Here is a 17,695-nt window from a genome sequence, read left to right as displayed (position 1 = left end):
GATCGCAGAAGAAGTCGCTCTCGTTCTCCTCACAGGAGGCGTTCAAGGTGAGCAGACGACGTTTAAGCATGAGGCATTTTCAGTTCTCCTAGTGTCTTTCTTTGAGCTTGGTTGTCAAAACCACGCATCTGCACTACTAGGCAAATGTTTGGAGACAAACTTCTGATTTCATGGTTTTTCTTTCATGTTCATGACTATTTACATTGTAAATTGTCCATCAAGGCATCAAAACTATGAATAAACACATTTGGAATTTGTATTGGACAAAAAAAAGTGTAAAGTAACTCAAAAAAGTTTTATATTTTAGACGATCTAGAATAGCCGCCCTTTATAATTATTTATAACGTAACATATTTAGGTATTTAACTTTTTTCTTTTGTCACATTAATCCACATATCTTAGTCATATATTTAATGTCTTCAGTATGTAGCTACAGTGCAGAAAGTAGTAAAGATTAAAGAAGAAACAGATCGGTCCTTTTGACTGGCAGTGTATATGCTATTACAGTCAAAGTTCTGGGTTTCGGTTAGACTCTGCGCTCCAGTTTGGCTTCACTTTCAGAGGCCTGTTCAGGTCGCTAACAGTGCAGGTTTCTCTATTTGCCGCCCAAGTCAGATGATGCACTCCACCAATAAGGAGTCAAGCAAGCCCCGTGTGTTGTGTTCATGTGTGTGTGCAGTTGTCACAGTTAACCCGTCCTGCAGCCATGTTTGTGTTCCCTGCGCAGGTCTCCTCGCCGTCATCGCTCTTCCTCCAGCTCTCCTATGAGGCAGAAGGACAAAGAAATGAAAGACAAGGCAGCGAAGCCCATTCAGATCTCTGGTATGAAATTAGTAGCTTAAGCACTGTTGGCAATTTCCACATCTGCGCTCATGATTTTTCCTTTTTTTTTTCTTCTTCTTATCAGCGGAGGACATGGACGGCAAAACAGAGGATGAGATCGAGATGATGAAGGCGATGGGATTTGCTTCTTTTGGCACCACCAAGGTGAGAGAGAACAATGATTGCTTTGTACTGTGCAGCCACAAGGAGGTGTAGTGAGTTACAAATAATATGGTTACTTCCTTCTGCCATTAAATTGAAGGTGAACAATGTGTTTTCACTCAACATGAACGACGCGTTTCAGAGTCAACGGTTGAGTCAAATAGCAGGCAGCTCTCCATAAGGCCGTCACTCATTGTTGGTGTTGTCGGTGCTGCTTCTCCCTGAGGCGATCGAATAGCTTCGCCTTTTTTTGGTAACATATTTTTTTTCATTTCCTGACCAAGAGAGTGAGAATATCCAGAACTAACTGAACAGGATGACAAACTCTACTTTTTTTCTTACAATTTTATGATGCCATGATGAATGGCTTCAGCAACTGCAGTACCATCAAGACCGTCTTCACGGCCATCATGTTTTGCAATGTTATGCCGATTTTTAAAAAAAAAATTAGCATTGCAGTTGTGCACATTCAGATCTTCTTCCGAACCACCGTCCGTTCTTAACCTTGCATCTATCCATCAGTATTGTCATTATCAATGACACGTTGATCGTTTAACTCCCCTTTCATGTGTGGGTGGCTCTAACAACTTTTCCTAACCAGGGGAAAAAAACTGACGGGTCAGTGAACGCCCACGCTGTCAACGTCTCCATGAAGAGGAAATACAGGTGCGTAAGCAAATATAAAAAAAATGTATTTAGGTTCAACTGTTCAGAATAGTGGAGGTTTTGGAAAACTTCCATCGGGAGACACACGTCTCCTCTGTAGTTTCAGCAGCTCTGGCTTCATAACATCTTTCATGGTCATTTTTTGAACTGGTGTCGCCCAGAAAACCTCAGACTTTGTAAACTCCCACCCTGTGGGCGCCCTCGGCGTCAACAGCCGTCATTATAGCCAATCGCCACTGCAGGTGTTTCTATGCAGTGATCCCTGCTTTCCTATTGGTGCTCGATGATGTAATGTGTGAGTGTTGCGAGGGTAACAGTGATGTAATGTTTTCATTTTATTTCTATTAGACAGTACATGAACAGAAAAGGGGGATTCAACAGACCTCTGGACTTCATTGCTTGATGGTGTGAACTGCTCGTCAAGACACCTGACAACTTTACCTTTGTACTCATCCTCGCTGTAGATGATGATGCTTTTGCTTTTTAATGCCATTATAAACTAGTGCTGTGCTCTTTGTCCTGTATATACCTCTTATTAAATTTGTGGATACATGGATGTAAATAAACGTGTTTGCTTATTACCCACAATTGAGTTTGATATTGTATGCAGCAGTTTGTTTATGAGCTTTCTAATTTCCAGTAAAGGCTAATTAAAATGTGTTGTCCCAGTCATTGTTGTTAATATGCATAAGGGATAATTCATTTGATTAATCACTGATTTATTTAATGCAGTGTCAATTTGTTAAAACAGGCCAGGGTTTGTTTGTTTGTTTTATTCCAGTTAAACACGGTCACATTTAATATTCCAACGCCTCTATAGATGTGGTGTGACTATATATTTCTAAACAGACTGTTACGAAAAACAAAGGGTGATCTTCCAACCGAAAAATATATTTGGTTTTCGTTTGTCTTGTTTTTTTCCTTTTTCATCTATGAGTATGACGTGAAGGATATGAAGGGGGCGTGACCATGAGCCATAGCCCTAAAACCGACAAATGGTAGACTGTCATGTGAATCTGACCAATACGCAACCGTGCAAGGCGAACGGCTGAACCAATCGCCGTCGTCCACCGCGAAACAGCATGGCAGAGGGGCGTGTTTCCTGTTATAAGCGGGCGTTGGTTTTCGCTGTAACTCGTGGGTACGGCGGCCAATAGCGAACAAGTTTACGACGGCGCAAGCCAATGGCAGCGGTCGAGCCCATTTCGGCTCAAAGCAGGCAGCACCAGCCAATACGAGTCGGGCCCAAAATGGCCGACCGTACCTCTCAGTTACCTCTGGCGCGCCCCCCCCATAGAAACTGACAACCGGAAGGACCAATAGGCGTTCGAGCTGCTGCCTTGGCTGGCCAATCACATCGCAGGAAAGGGGAGCTTTGTGGCGAAGTACAGTAGTTAGCTGTCGTCCGGATCAACAAGCCACTATTTTGGAAGCAGTTTGATAAACACCCAGCGCTCCCTCAGTTGATGTTAGTCGCTGTCTGTGTTTCCAGCGAGTCGCATCACGCCTGACCAGCGATAAACCAGCACCAAACTAGCCAGCCACATAGCCTTTAGCCGATCAGGTTGGACGACATCGTCGGTTTGCTTTTTAATTTTAAGACAGCTCGATTGTTTTTGTGTGTTGACCATTTCATATCAGGCAAGTGAGTGACAGCTAAGGGACGCGCTTGTTTTTCGAGTTAAAATATTAGCAGCTTACCATCGTGTCAGCAAGAACTTGTAAACGCTAATTTTTGCAAATATCGACGATTGCTAAGGTTAAACAATTTGGTACTTTTTTTTGCCACACAGAACAATACATTTTTATATCTCGAAACAACCTGACGCTTTTGTTGTTGTTGTTTTCCAAAGTACAATACGCTTTTTCTCGAATATTTGCAAAAAACAAAAGCAAACAACAACGACAATCGAGACGAGCAATTTTATTTATTTTTCGCTAAATACAGAGGCAACCAAAAACAAGCTTTTGCTGGCAAATAAGTGTTAGCCGCGGCTAGCTTGCTAACCCCTTTTACTTGAATCGCTTTAACAATCATAGAAGAAGAAGAAACTGGAGCTGTCATTTCGGACCTTTAACTTTTCCTTTTGCTGAAAAGCCCGTTTTGTACGCCACCACCGGGGTGACCGTGACGTTTCCAGTTTTTTCTAACCCCGGTCTCAGTGAAAGAAACTAAGAAGTGAACGAACGGCAGCTGAGTGTTGAGGAAGGAGAGCCAGCGCAGCAGCGGCTTGTTGTGTACAGCCTCGGAATCCCTCCCTCGGATTGTTTTATTATTAGCAGTGTTATTGTTGAAAATGGCGGCGATGGAACTGGTGCAAATGTTGATCGAGGCAGCCGAGTACCTCGACCGCAGGGAACGAGGTAAAATCAGATGTGTGTGTGTGTGTGTGTGTGTGTGTGTGTGTGTGTGTGTGTGTGTGTGTGTGTGTGTGTGTGTGTGTGTGTGTGTGTGTCCTCCCCTCCTTCATCTGTTGTTTTTCTGCTCGGGCCAGGGGGAGGGAAAAAAATGACAGCGACACCCCTCCCCCATTCAAACCCTGCTAATTTATGCACATGTCAATTGCAAAGAAAGAAATCCCTGTCATGAATCCTGTTGCTGCATGTTGATTCTCATTGCTGCATGTTATTCTTATTTCTTAAAGTAACCGAGCCGTGCAGAAACCACTCTTTATGCCTTTTCCTTTCTTTCTTTCTTTTTTTTCAAAGATGTAAACGCTCCTCCCACACTGTGTCGCTGCTAATCAATACTATTGACCCCCTGTTTTGGCACGTATGCATCAACACCTTTATTTATTATTGTGATGGAAGAAGGAACGGATATGTGGCAGATGCTCTCAGATGTGCAGGGGGACATCCACATTGTTTTCGTGCAGGCCCCTCCTTTCCCTCTGTTGTGGTTTGCTAGTGGGGTTTATTCCAGTTCAAGATGACATCATTGTCCAGGCTGTGGGGGGGGGGAAGGAAGAAGGAAGAAAAAAAAAAAAACCTGTATAGATGTCGCACGGAATCCCGTCGTTGCATGTCTGCATCAGACAGATATAGCGCACGTTTTATCTCCCTTTCCATCCCCCAATGCCTGGTTTGGTGTTTGGTGGTCGCCGTGGCTACACTTTTGCCCTTGCAGATATCCTGATGTGTGTGTGTGTGTGTGTGTGTGTGTGTGTGTGTGTGTGTGTGTGTGTGTGTGTGTGTGTGTGTGTGTGTGTGTGTGTGTGTGTGTGTGTGTGTGCTTGCAGAGGCCGAACATGGCTATGCGTCCATGCCGCCCTTCATCAGCAGTCGAGAGAGGGAGAGCCTGAAAAGGAAAAGCAAAAGCAAGAAGAACATAAGTAGCAGGTAAGACTGTTCAGAAACGCACCCCACACCAACGGCTCTGCTGAGTGCGCACGGCTTCGCTCGTTCAGTTCCCCTTTCCCGTTGGCCAATTACACGTAACCTGAGCAGGGACAGCCTGACGTTTCACCACATTCAGCCGTGCTGTCAGTGAGAAGACATTTGAAATAATACCCATACATGTGTTTATTTAGCTCTGTAATCATGAAGTCATCAAGCGCTCGTGTTTGATCTTAATCTGAATTTTATAAAAACATTGTTTGGCTGATGGCAAAGACAAACACGGTGACCATCCTTAGCAGGTCATGCTTTCTTTCTGCTAACAGGAGCTTCCCCTAAATGAATTAGGGATGTAACTGACGTTCAACCCCCCCACCTATCTGTCGGTGGTGTACGTTTTCCTCGTTGCTTTGGGAGTGGACAGTGTTTGCACACCAGCTGTATGTTACGCTGACTCTACAGGTTTGTCAAAAGGAACCAACATCCCGCACAATTAGGAAGTAAGCTATGCAAATGCACAACTAGCCTCCTGTTGTTGCGGCGGCCAGGCCAGTCGGGCCGCGATGACCTGCTCAACATTTCACTAGACTCGTCTTTCACGCAAAGTTTCAGCTCATGCGTCGTTATCGTGAACCCTGAAGTGTTGGGGTTGGCGACTGTTGTCGAAGGGGGGGTTGCGTGGCCGTCCGTGTACAATAGAGGAACACAAGACTCGCTGTGCGTGAGTTTCTTCGTGTCACCAGACGTCTTCCACCGAGGACGAGGGCTTTGTGTCGAGGGAGGTGGCGTGCAGCTGTCACGCCTGTGTATGTTTGTTGTTCGTGAGCTACCATGGCCATGGCAAACGGGTGGAGCTGCAGCGCGGACGGAGGACCCCGCCCACGCTGCACCTGCACCACCCACAGCCGCACAGCCTGGCTGCAGCAGGAAGAGTCCTCTGTCAACAGACGGAGCTCTGTGGCGCCTGCAATTGCTGTAACACACTGTGTGTGTGTGTCTGTGTGCGTGTTGTGACACAACCTGTCTCTTCATTGTGTCGTGTGTCCCGGCAGCAGCAAACATCGGGTGGACTGAAAGCGAGCGTCCGCTCAGTCAAGGTGACTGCACTGGACGTTTGACGTGGGGTTGGTGGTGAGGGTGGAGGGGGAGGGGGAGGGTGGTGTGGATGAAGAGTGTTGTGTGTCACCTTGCGGTCACCTGACTGGAAAGTACGGCGAGCACACATAGTGCACATTCAGAGCCGCTACCCAGAATTGCCACCAGGCTCCCGTATGATGACGCGGTTGTGTCGTTTTCACGTTGCGCTGGACAACGTCCACCTGTTCGCTGCAGCACAGGGGAAGGATTTCCTCCGCTGGGCCTCCGTGCGGCGCCGTGACAGGCGAGTGATTAACGCACGTGCAGCCAACGCCAAGGAATGTGTGGTAGCTGCGGCGGCGGCGGCGGCAGTGACTTGCAGTCAGTTCGGGCCGGGCCGTGTCCTCGCCGGACCCGGACCGTCCCACCTGCCAGCAGCTCGGGTCCCTTCAGGTCGTGATACAGTGGTGTCGCCCCAGGGTGACCCTGTGTATGCAGCGCTGCTGACTGCATATCTGAGCTCAGATTACGGCTGTTGGAGTGTCTGCACTTCGGACTTGGCGCAACTTTTTTTTTTGTTTTGCGCAGTCGGCGCCTCGCGTCCTCCAGCCGCGCAGCTTCTCCCCAGCGTCCGTGTTGACAGTCGGCCGTCTCGCCACGGTTCTGACCCGCAGCTCCTCGAGGCCTTTTGGGTGCGCTCGTGTGACGGACACACCAAAACCTAGCCGTGTTATTACTGCGATGGTGACGGAGCCATTTGTAGCTGCTCTCCTGATTGTCACGCGTCCTTGAATGCAGCATTTTTAAGTTTAATTTGAATTTGATGGCGTCACTTCCTGCTGAGCTACGCGTTGTGTATACGCTGCGTTTACGACTTTGTCGTGCTGGCCAGAGAAAATGCCACCCAGCAGAAGAGACATTTTCCAGACAGTAGCTGCGTTTCCATGACCCCTAGAATTGCGCAAAACCTAAACACGGCAATAAAAAAGTGGTGTTGGAAACAGCTCAACTTGGAAAAACCTCTCTGATATGGCTGAAAGGTTTTTGACTCTCTCATGAGGTAGTTTTTCACAAGTATCTATAGAGAGGAATATCACAAAAGTGTCATGGAAACACTTTTTTTTGGCATTTACATGTCAGCGGACATGGTCAGTGAACATGGTCACGTGACCAGTTCACTGACCAGTGAAAGTGGCGCGTTATGTTTGGACGGAGGAGGAGACGGAATATTTTTTAAAAGTCATCAAAGGGAAAAATGCAACAGCCACTCTGGACAGCAAACAAACGTAGACAAACAAAAACAAACCTAATTCTCCTCAATCTTGCGGGACGAGATTTGACGTCCCGTTTGTGACTCTGTGCACTAAAGGGTTAAAGGTCGGACTCTGGAGGGGGTGTGGGGGGTTCACGTGATGGCTGTTTATGCTGCTGCTGCTGCTGCTGCTGCTGCTGCTGCTGCTGCTGCTGCTGCTGCTCCGGCTCCTCCGCGGACCACGCCGTCCACGGCCAGTTTACACAAAGTGAAAAATCTGCGTGTTTCCAGCGACTTGAAGCAGCAAGAAGCATCGGTTGATCCTTTGAGCCAGTCACTCGCCCTCCGCCTGGATTACACCTGTGCTTAGAAACACAGGATTATATGTCATCAGCGAGACTCTATTGTAAGGCATTTCTTATCACTGGCTGCCCACCCGTCCACCCGCCCACCCCCACCCCAGCCTTATATAGCAGGTTTGGAGTGCAGCGGCGAAGTGCATTTATGCAGCACCCTTTTCTTCTTCATCATCACTTCCTCCCTGTAAATATTCAACATCCCCAGTGTTGGGACCAGAATATTTATGTGGGAAATATTGTATCATTCATGTTATTTACTTACTTATTTATTTTGGTCGATAAAGTCTTGTTTATGCAGGCAAATGGTAGATGATTTGTAGCAATGGATGGTCGACGTCCTGCAGAAATGGCGTTGAAATGTTGAGTTTCATCGGATTCCAGCCCGTAACGATGACCATTATTTAAAGCATACTAAAACGAAAACCTCAACAACAGTTGGACAACAGTCGGACCCCCACCCCTCCCACCTCCTTCATAAATATTTGAGATCTCTATTAGATTTTCGTAATTGTCGCAGATTCATTTCCTCTGGCCGGCTGAACGGCTAATCTCTTCAGCCCCTGCGCTCGCCGCCGAATCCAAACTCGATCAACACAACAACGTTTATTCATTTGTCTCGTGCACGTCTGGCCGTGTGCGCCCCCCCGCCCCTCAAGGTGCGCGTCTGCCGGACGTTAGCCCGGTCAAGGGACGATTCCCGGCCACCGACTCGGCCGCAGCCTTCCAGGATTGCACAGAGGATGCAACCAAGCGAGCGAGCGAGCGTGCGCGCTGGCTTGTGCATTCACAGCGGGCACGGCCAGGGGTATTTATAGCCGCGCGTAGTGAGGAAACTGTGAGAGAAGCTTTGTGAGTCAAATATAGACGAGGAGCTGCAGCACGTTCGTCCTCGGCTCCTGGTTGGCGTTCCTGTCAGGATCCCATCCCATCCCGACGCTTTCAGCTCCTCTTGGCTTCCTGCTCGGCCCAGATGGCCCAGTAGGTTCTGATGTGAGCGCCATAGTACCATTACAGGGCAGGGTTGTGATCAGGTGGGTGTGGGTGTTTAAACATTAGGGTTTTTACATTTCAGCCCTTTGAAATGTAGAGCAGCCGCTGGTGTTTGTGTTGGAGCCTCCTGCCCCCCCCCCACCCCCCCCCCCCACCCCTCTCCCCCGCCGTGGATGTCGGAGCGCTGCGGTGGGGGAGGGGACACCGTGGCTTTCCCTGCACGTGTGCGACAGTAGTCGTGGCTCCACCCCCTCCTCACCCCCGCCCATCTCTTCCTCCCTCACTCCCTGGCGTTCCCTCGCCTCCTCCTCCACCCTTCAGTCTTGGCAGGCAGCGAGGAGCACCAGCTCCTCCATTACGGAGATGCAGGAGAGACCTCCCCCACCCTGCACACACTCACACACTCACACACACACACACACACACAGTTTATCCACTGGGCTCTGTGGAGCTCATGTGACCATCACTGCGATCTTCCTCTTTGCTCCTCATGTTTTTACGTGCGTTTGAGGATAAAGACCTAAAAATACATTTGGAACCAGTGATGGTAGAACCAGGTGATAGATGGAGCCGAGGGGGAGGTGTGCACTGAGATCGGCTGGCCGGCACTGTATTTGTAGTTAATGTCAAATGGAAAAAGAGTCCTTGGTGTCTTGATTTTTCTCAGTTTATTAACCCCGAGGCAGAAAGATATAGTAACAGAAATGAAGTAGCATTAGCAGTACGTAGCATTGGCTCCAGCAATGTAGGTCACTTAGAAAGTCACTGACACAGTTTCTTTTCACATCTAAGCCCCTATAAGTATGAATAATTACACAGAGTCACTTTTAGGAAACGCCTCTGTCGTCGTCTCAGTGAAAAAAAATCCAGATCTTCTCTTCCAACTAATTTGATTTAAACTAAACTAATTTGATTAAAATTCACTAATTTGATTAAAACTGACTAATTTGAATCCAGAGATTTTTGAGACGCTGTAGAAGGGGTTTGACTCGCATCATTTCCGTTGCTGGAAGCGAAGCGCAGCAACGCGGCGATTGCTTCTCGTTGCAGCTTGGTGCAGAAACGCCAACCTGCTGCCTGCTGCTGGCATGCGCGAGGTGTAGATGGGTTGGCGGGCTGGTGTGGGGGTTGGTGGGGGTTGGGCGCAGCAGGTCGGAGGCCTGAAATCCATCCGCCTGTACGTGGCATCACCTCGCTGCCAGCGCTGTTATGTCACCGGCGGCTGTCTGCCCTGCGCTGGAATGCAGAAGAGCCGCCGCTGAAACCGGATCCCGCATCGTCACCGGGTCGAGCTCGCAGCCGTGGGCGGAGCCTGCCGCTCTGCTGTTTTTCTTGGAAGGTAGTGCAAGTCGGGCGACGTGGAGGGTGGCGGTCGGGGGAGGGCTGTGGGGGTCGGGGAAGGGCAGGGAGGCCAGGGGGACTGGCGTAGGTCGTGCCCTATAGGTGGATGGGCTATTTTAGCGTTGTGGCAGTGAGGTGCAGAGGTCGGGTGAGACTCAGGAATGCGGACAGGATCTTCTTCCACACCTCCAACCCACTTCTGCATGTGGCACATCCCCCACTACAGCTCCGCCCTCCCGCTCCTGTATGCGTACGAGTGTGGCATTAACAGTCGGCAAAGCGACGGGCCAGATCCACCCCAACAACGCCTTTGCACGCATGTAGAAACGGTTTTGTTCCGTTCAGATCCTGCCAAAGTTTTTCAAATTTGGACCAAACCAGGATAAAGCAGTTTTCTGCAAAATAGAAGCAAAATTTCTACAACTTTGAAGTAGACAAAACTGCCCTTAAAAGAACTAGCAAACGTCAAAGTAGTTAGTTGTTTTTGCAGGGACGGCTACACTGGCAGTTGAAAAAAAAAAAAATTGATCCAATCACCTCCCACTCTTTTACCAGAAGGATGTGTGAAGTAACTCTGTCAGTTTGGTTGGCACAGAGGACGAGGTGGAGGAGACACTCGGAGCCAGTGCTAGTTAGTATCTGCGTTTCCATTACAGATTTTCTCAAAATTAAAGCAAAATTTCTAAAAATTTCCACAAAGTACAATTGCAATTTGCAGGTGTTTCCATTGAAATGTGTGAAGCGCATTAGCCCTAATTCTGGTCAAATCTCGTCCACTGAGACCCAGAGTGTGAGCAGGATGGCGCTACAAAACGTTTTGCATTTTGCAGCAGCTATTTCAGTTGTCACTACTGCTGATAGTTCAAAGGCCAAGTCCGTATGTAGAGGGATTTCTGGGAGAGGAGAGGATCGCCGCAGTAATTCACAGACGAATTGTGGATTCAGGATTTGAGAATGAGCCGGGATATGTTTCACGAGCTGTGTGATGCCATTGAAGCGTGGAGGTGGAGTGAAATGTCTTCACTGGTCAGTGAACTGGTCACGTGACCCGTACGTCACGTCCGCTGACGTATAAATGCGAATAAAGTGTTTCCATGACACTTTTGCGATATTCCCCTCCATGGATACGTGTGGAAAAACCTCCTCATGAGAGCGTCAAAACCTTTTAGTCATATCTGAGAGGTTTTTCCAAGTGTAGCTGTTTACATCACCAGGTTTTATTGCCATATTTAGGTTTTGCGCTATTCTAGATGTCTTGGAAACGCAGCTAGCGCGCTACGTCTCTCTACAGCTTGTTTGTCAGCCGTTTCAATGCTCCTTCGATGGTTCTGCTAGAACCCCATCCTTTTGTCTGAAGCACGAGGGACCCGTTCTGGGTTCTGTGGGGAAGCGGCTGCAGGATGTTGTCATGGTTGGTTGAGAAGTGGTGGATCCTGGGTAACGAGGCGGTGTGAGGGGCCGACAGTCCCGCCCCTCCCTCCACCCCGCCCCCTCCCTGAACATCCGCAGATGTTTTCCGCTCATTTCTCAGCATCTCATTCTGTCGTCCTGCGGGACTGAACTCCCACGCAGTGTTCTCTCTATCGCTCCCCCTCCCCCTCCCCCTGCACTGCCAGCGTCGCCGACACACACACACACACACACACACACACACACACACACACACACACACACACACACACACACACACACACCCATTTTAATCAGCTGCTGTTATTATGTGTGGTTTCTCAGATGTGTTTTTTTTTACTCTCTGCAGGTCTACGCACAATGAAATGGAAAAAAACAGGTATGTCAATGCGTGCATGCCAGTGTGTGTACTAGTGTGTGTGTGTGTGTGTGTGTGTGTGTGTGTTTGTGTGTGTGTGCTGTTGGTTATTAGTCATTTCATCAAAGTTCACACACTACACGCCTCCGCCGCCACTGTGGAACATGTCCAAGTGAATTTTGGCCTTTTTTTTAATGAATATTTTGCAATATCCGATTATTAATAGTCGGCATTGTAAACAGAAGGTGATTATATCTAAAATGAAAGTGGAAAATGAACACACACAAAAACCCCTCACACATAGAAAATATATTACAAGCAAGAAAAAAATCTGTTTGTCTTTTTTTCCTGATTCCAGCCACAAAAGGATGAATTTAAAAAAAAAAAACAACAACCATGAAATCATTTCATCCGCCGTGTATTTTATGTGCAAAATAAGTTCAGTTCAGTTATGTTCAGAGTACTTTATTAACCCCTTAAGGGCAATTCACTTCACAATCACCTGTCCATAGCAGAAACACAACAAGACCAGACAAGGCAGCACGGCGATGCAGGATGAGACAGAAACACACAGTTAGCATCCACAGTGATGGTTGGACACCACAGTCTTGTCCTCCCTGGGCTTCCCAGATAAAGTTGCCTTTATTTTGGAAAGTTGTCCAAACAGGAAGACTATGAGAATGTTGAATGTAGCTTCAAGTGGACTTTTCTCATTTCTGGCGAGTTCACTGACTGACTGACTGCTGTTTCAGATAACTAACATTGACACAATTAACATTTGTGAAAGGAATCCTGTCTAACAATGACACCAGTGACACATCGTCGCTCAGAATACATGAAACATTTCAATTTTTATTTATTTCCTTTTATATTTCGGCCGGTTGCATTTCTGTCACTGTCAGTGCTTCAGCGCCGCCTGGCTAAGCTGAACCGTGGACAGAATGAATAATACAGTATATCAGACTGAGGCCCGGGACTCAGCCCTGTGTGTGTGTGTGTTCCCCCATCATACTGCCCACAGACGTCCATATCTCTCAGCCTCCACCTCCCACCAGCCACTGCTGCAGCTGGTGGTGGAGCCTCCGCTGGCTGATAGTAAATAACCGCCAGTGAAACCATCGGCGGTGCCGCCCGTCGACCTCACAGCCTAACGCCACACAACAGGAGCCCTGCTTTGCACCTCCTCCACCTACCCCTTGTCTTTTTATGACATTCATCCCTTCCTGGTGGGTGGGGTAGGGGATGGGGGTAAAGACAGGTGTGGGGGGGGTGATTTATGCCCCCTCCTCCTTGCACAGAAGCATCACACTGACCCAGTTGTGGCTTTTTAACAAGTGCGTCTCCAGTTTTGGAGCGTCTGTGGCTGGAGAACCGGTTCTGGGCGGTCCTGCCGTTCTCGCACCCAGTGTTGTAGTGCTGGAGGTTGGTCCTGGTCTCCAGACCAGTTTTTAAGGGTCTCAGTCTCGTCTCAGCCTCAGAGGCATTTTTACTGGGTCTGGTCTCTGTCTCAGACTGGACAGACTCATGATTTATGATCCAGACCAGTGGAGACTCAGCCAACACTGTAATAACACGATAATAACAGAAAATAATCCAGCTGCTGCTGTTTTACGCTCTGTTGGTGACACCCACAGTGACACCCTGCCCCCTTAGTCCTAGTTCATTGATTGTTTAATTTCATGAAGCTAAGCTGTTTTGTTTGAAAATGGTTCAAAACAGTTGGCAAAGCAGCAAAATGTTCAAGGAAATGATTCAAAGACACCTTGCTGAAAAGAGATGTTGGTGTTCCATTTCTTTGATTCATAAAGCCTTGGTCTGGTCTTGGTCTCAAAATCCAAATGTCTTGGTCTGCTTTGGATCTCGATGCTCTTGGTGGTCTTGACCACAAACAGCCCCCCACGACTAATGTGACCTTTTTTTTCCACCCTTTTCTTTTAATTTTTCCCATTGAAACCAATCCGGTAGATTTACGACTTTCTTTGCGGCCTCGGGGGGTTGGGGGGGGGCTGACGCTCTACATACACACTCACCTATTGACACACTGCTCTGAACCAGAATAGCTTGACAGGGGAGGCCACGCCCGCCACCCCGTCGGCGAGTCGGCAGCTCGTCTGGGGGATGTTTAACAAACATTAGCTCGGCCTGCTGATCCCTTATTATGTCAGAACAACACGGAGCAGGGCGGCTGCGTTGCGTAACGCCCACCTGGCCTTTGGACCGGCTCACCCGAGAACACCTAGCCCCAGCTGCACAGTGCTGATTTGCGTGTCTGTTTGTGTGTGTGTTTGCGTTTTACAGGACAAAGGGTTGAGAACATATTTTCTGTGAGCGTCCTCATTTAAATGAATCCTCTGCTGCTCTCCTCCTGCGTCTGATTTGAATGAGACCTCTCCTGGCTGCACACACACGCACACACTCAGGCACTCGCGCTGTGACGTACACACACCCACTCGCTCAGTCACGCACAGCTCGGAGCCGGAGGTGTGTGTCTGTTGTGTAACAGTAGGGTCGAGTGGCTGCAAAACACCCACCAGACCTCGGCAATGGCCGACCGCCAGCAGGGGGCGTCGCGTTGCGTCCGACGAGGTTCCTCGTGACTTTGACCGCGAACACAACGATCTCTGGCTTGGCTCTCTGCCTCCGAGCAGAGTGGAGTAGAGTGGAGGACTTGTGAAACATCCTCTGCTGCAACACCGGCTGCGTTTCCATCGCCCCTACAGTTGCCCGAAACCTAAACATGGCAATAAAACCTGGTGATGGAAACAGCTCAACTTGGAAAAACCTCTCAAATGTGCCCGAAAGGTTTTCACGCTCTCATCGGGTGGTTTTCCAGACATGTATCCATAAAGAGGTATGTCGCAAGAGTGTCATGGAAACACTTTTTTCACATTGACCCGTCACCAGACGTGACTTATGGGGTCACGTGACCAGTTCACTGACCGGTGAAAATGGCGCGTTATGATTGGACGGAGGAGGAGACGGAATGTCTCTGTCTCATGATGGTAACAGCGGCAACAGCAGCAGTGAGCACTGAACTGGCTGCTCCAAAACGCAGTCCCTCCACCCTTCTCACAGTGGGGTCTCGCAGGGTGAGATTTGAGGAGAATTCCGCCTTATGCGCTTCACACCATTCAATGCAAAAAACATGCAAATGGTAATTGCACTTGGAATTTTAGAAATATCGCTTTTGCGAAAAACTGTCACGGAAACGCAGGCAGTGTTGCAGCCACTTCCTGCCAGCGGAAGCCGCACGTGTGCAAAACCTGTGCGAACCCGGAGCTCGCCCGAGTCTGAATATGGATGAGTGGCGCGAGCGGGCGGGCGTGGCGTCGGTTTGGGAAGAGCTGACGGCAGCAGCAGCAGCAGCAGGAGCGAGCAGACGCCCGGCTGACAGTGAAAGCAGCTCAGACCTGCGGCTGCGTGGCAGCCCTGCAGTTTGTCGAGACTCTGAGCTTCACAGACGCTCCTTAAAGGCCCCAAATTATCTCAAGTGTCACTTTCCCACCAGTAATCAGCAGCAGTCAACTCCTCAGCTCTGAGGAAAGTCTGTCCCAATCATCACTCCCATCATCATCACCGCCGCCTCTCTTCTATGGTTCAGAGCCATTGCCCTCAGCCAAGACGTTGACGTTGACAAGGGGGGGCGGCCCCCTTGTTTTTATCCCTCGCTATCACGTATGCGGAGGGTCCCAACATGCATCAGTCAGTGAACGCTGACCAAAAGCCATAAAACTTCCTCACATTTGGATGAAAAGTACACATTCCACAAATGTATCCACATTTGAAATCCAGTCATCGGAGATCATGAATCATGTTGTGAGCGTCATGAAGGTTTTCCACCCACAGTGTGTGAACAATGTTCGTCTAATGCCGGAAAATGTCAGTAAACCTTGGCTTGGGTGTTTTTTGTTCTCCATTTAAATCAACAGTTTGAGTGTGAATGTGGTTCCACACAGGCCGACGCTTTGAAAACCATGAACCAAAGCCTGGAAATGAGGCCACGATTGTTTTGACTTTGATTATTGTGTGACCACAACATCATCGGAGTTGCTGATGGTCTTGGTCTCCTCTTCTTCCTCTCCCCCTCCTCTCCTCAGACGGGCTCACCTGCGGCTCTGTTTAGAGCGCTTAAAATCCCACGTTCCTCTCGGACCCGACTCCAGCAAGCACACCACGCTCAGCCTGCTGATGAAGGCCAAAGAACACATCAAGGTGGGTCGGCACCGCTCCCCCAGGTCTTCCTCATCAAGTCCGAGTTGGAGGTCGGATGCCAAGAGTGTCAAACATTTTGACCGTCGCTGGTGGGTGACAGTGGGTTCTGAAATTCAACAACACAGGGGGCTGGAGCAGCAGCAGATGGACGGAGTGTTTTGGTGACCCATCTAATAGGAGGAAAGAATATCTCCATAGTTTGCCCACGCCTGGTGTAGACAGTTGTGCAACAATTAAAACCTTTGACACAAAAATGTGTTAAAATGTGCACATTTCTCAGGTTGCTCAGTGTTGTGATTGATTGATGGATTGATTTTATTCAGTCGTTTCAAACATCAGAAATACTGAATGGTTTCAAATCAACCGACTGCAAATCTTCCTTTGACTGAACAGTTTTCCCCCGCCTGTGTTTTTGTGGTGTCCTGCAGCGGCTGGAGGAGGGCGAGAGGCGAGCTCAGCACACCAAGGAGCAGCTACAGCGCGAGCGGAGACACCTGCGGCGGCGCCTGGAGCAGCTGGGGGTGGAGAGGACTCGCATGGACAGCACCGGCTCCGCCCGCTCCTCCTCCGAGAAGTCCGACTCGGACCAGGGTGAGTCCCAGCCCGACGAGCCCGGCGCCCGGCCAGCCAGCCTGACCCCTCACCCTCTCTGCTCTTCCTCCTGTTCCCTGCAGAGGACCTGGACGTGGACGTGGAGGGGACGGACTACCTGCTGGGTGACCTGGAGTGGAGCACCAGCAGCGTGAGCGACTCAGGGGACGAGCGAGGCAGCCTGCGCAGCAGCTGCAGCGACGAGGGCTACTCCAGCGCCAGCCTGCTGCGCCTGCAGGACACTCAGGAGAGGGCCAAGCAGCTGGCCTGCAGCCTATAGACAGCACCGCCCGCCGCCGCCACCACCACCGATTCCCCCACCCACGCATCCACCCCCTCCCTCGCCTCCCCCAGGACCGAGCCAGTCCGAGGCCTCCCGTCCAGCAGGGGTCTCTGCAGGCGTCTCCTTTCCGTCCCCCCCGTCCCCGACAGTGACGCCATCTGGACTGTGACGCTCACATCCAGCACGTCGTCATGGTCATCTTCGGCGGTCAATCAGTCAGTCAGTCAGTCAGTCAGTCAGTCAGTCCGTCAGTGGGCGGGGCGTCGCCCGCTCTGCTCCCCACCAATCAGAACGAGAGGTTCACAGACACTCCACTGGTCCGTCCGTCCGTCCGTCCGTCAGAAGCCCAACTTTCAGCCAGAGAATGTTACCACACAATGTCCCACTGCCTCTTCTTCTGTCTGTGCCTCCAGAGCCATGGGAAGCACTTACAAGGCACACACACACACACACACACACACACACACACACACACACACACACACACACACACACACACACACTCACTCACTCCTGTGTCGGGTGTGACCCAGACGACACAATTCGGGGCTCTTTTTCCCGTCTGTGCAGTGCATGGTTCTACTGCTGCCTTGCAGGTTTTGTTTGTTAAAAAAGGAACAGAACAACAACAACAACAACAACAACAACAACAACAACAACACCAAGACCCCCCCCAGTGTTTCTAGTAACATCCCCGCTCTGCAGAGTGTGTGTTTGAAGGGGGTGGGGGGGCACAGCAATACATCCCTTGTGATTATTACTCTTGATGATTTCCCCCCCCCCCCCCCCCCCCCACACGCACTCACACACAAACACTCAGAAAATAACAAAAAAAA

The 17,695-nt window shown here is 49.6% G+C and overlaps 2 protein-coding genes across 2 annotated transcripts; both read left to right on the top strand.

Annotated features, from left to right (window-relative positions):
• Positions 1-6: 6 nt before the first annotated feature.
• LOC142882426 (U4/U6.U5 small nuclear ribonucleoprotein 27 kDa protein-like) lies at positions 7-2,238 on the top strand. Its single transcript, XM_076017161.1, has 5 exons — positions 7-47; positions 728-822; positions 908-987; positions 1,586-1,650; positions 1,999-2,238. Exons 2-5 carry the CDS (start codon positions 765-767, stop codon positions 2,051-2,053), a joined length of 258 nt encoding a protein of 85 aa, XP_075873276.1. The 5' UTR covers positions 7-47; positions 728-764; the 3' UTR covers positions 2,054-2,238.
• Positions 2,239-3,054: 816 nt separating this feature from the next.
• Positions 3,055-17,251, top strand: LOC142882425 (max dimerization protein 1-like). The gene is made up of 6 exons (XM_076017160.1): positions 3,055-4,014; positions 4,890-4,989; positions 11,765-11,794; positions 15,871-15,985; positions 16,414-16,576; positions 16,660-17,251. The coding sequence occupies exons 1-6, from the start codon at positions 3,948-3,950 to the stop codon at positions 16,854-16,856; spliced, it is 672 nt and encodes a 223-aa protein (XP_075873275.1). The 5' UTR covers positions 3,055-3,947; the 3' UTR covers positions 16,857-17,251.
• Positions 17,252-17,695: the final 444 nt, after the last annotated feature.

Source organism: Nelusetta ayraudi, unplaced genomic scaffold (assembly GCF_046127955.1).
Source record: "Nelusetta ayraudi isolate G7.1 ecotype Tasmania unplaced genomic scaffold, CSIRO-AGI_Nayr_v1 ptg000269l, whole genome shotgun sequence".
Classification (NCBI taxonomy): Eukaryota; Metazoa; Chordata; class Actinopteri; order Tetraodontiformes; family Monacanthidae; genus Nelusetta; species Nelusetta ayraudi.
Note: the sequence above shows the minus strand (reverse complement) of the source record. Positions and strands in the feature narration are given on the sequence as shown.

Bases quoted from the DNA above. Each gene is read 5' to 3' on its own strand.
- LOC142882426 (XM_076017161.1), top strand. From the start codon at position 765: ATGAGGCAGAAGGACAAAGAAATGAAAGACAAGGCAGCGAAGCCCATT. The intron at 823-907 runs GTATGAAATTAG...TCTTCTTATCAG, and splicing joins GAAGCCCATTCAGATCTCTG to CGGAGGACATGGACGGCAAA. The intron at 988-1,585 runs GTGAGAGAGAAC...TTTCCTAACCAG, and splicing joins CTTCTTTTGGCACCACCAAG to GGGAAAAAAACTGACGGGTC.
- LOC142882425 (XM_076017160.1), top strand. From the start codon at position 3,948: ATGGCGGCGATGGAACTGGTGCAAATGTTGATCGAGGCAGCCGAGTAC. The intron at 4,990-11,764 runs GTAAGACTGTTC...TACTCTCTGCAG, and splicing joins AAGAAGAACATAAGTAGCAG to GTCTACGCACAATGAAATGG. The intron at 15,986-16,413 runs GTGGGTCGGCAC...GGTGTCCTGCAG, and splicing joins AGGCCAAAGAACACATCAAG to CGGCTGGAGGAGGGCGAGAG.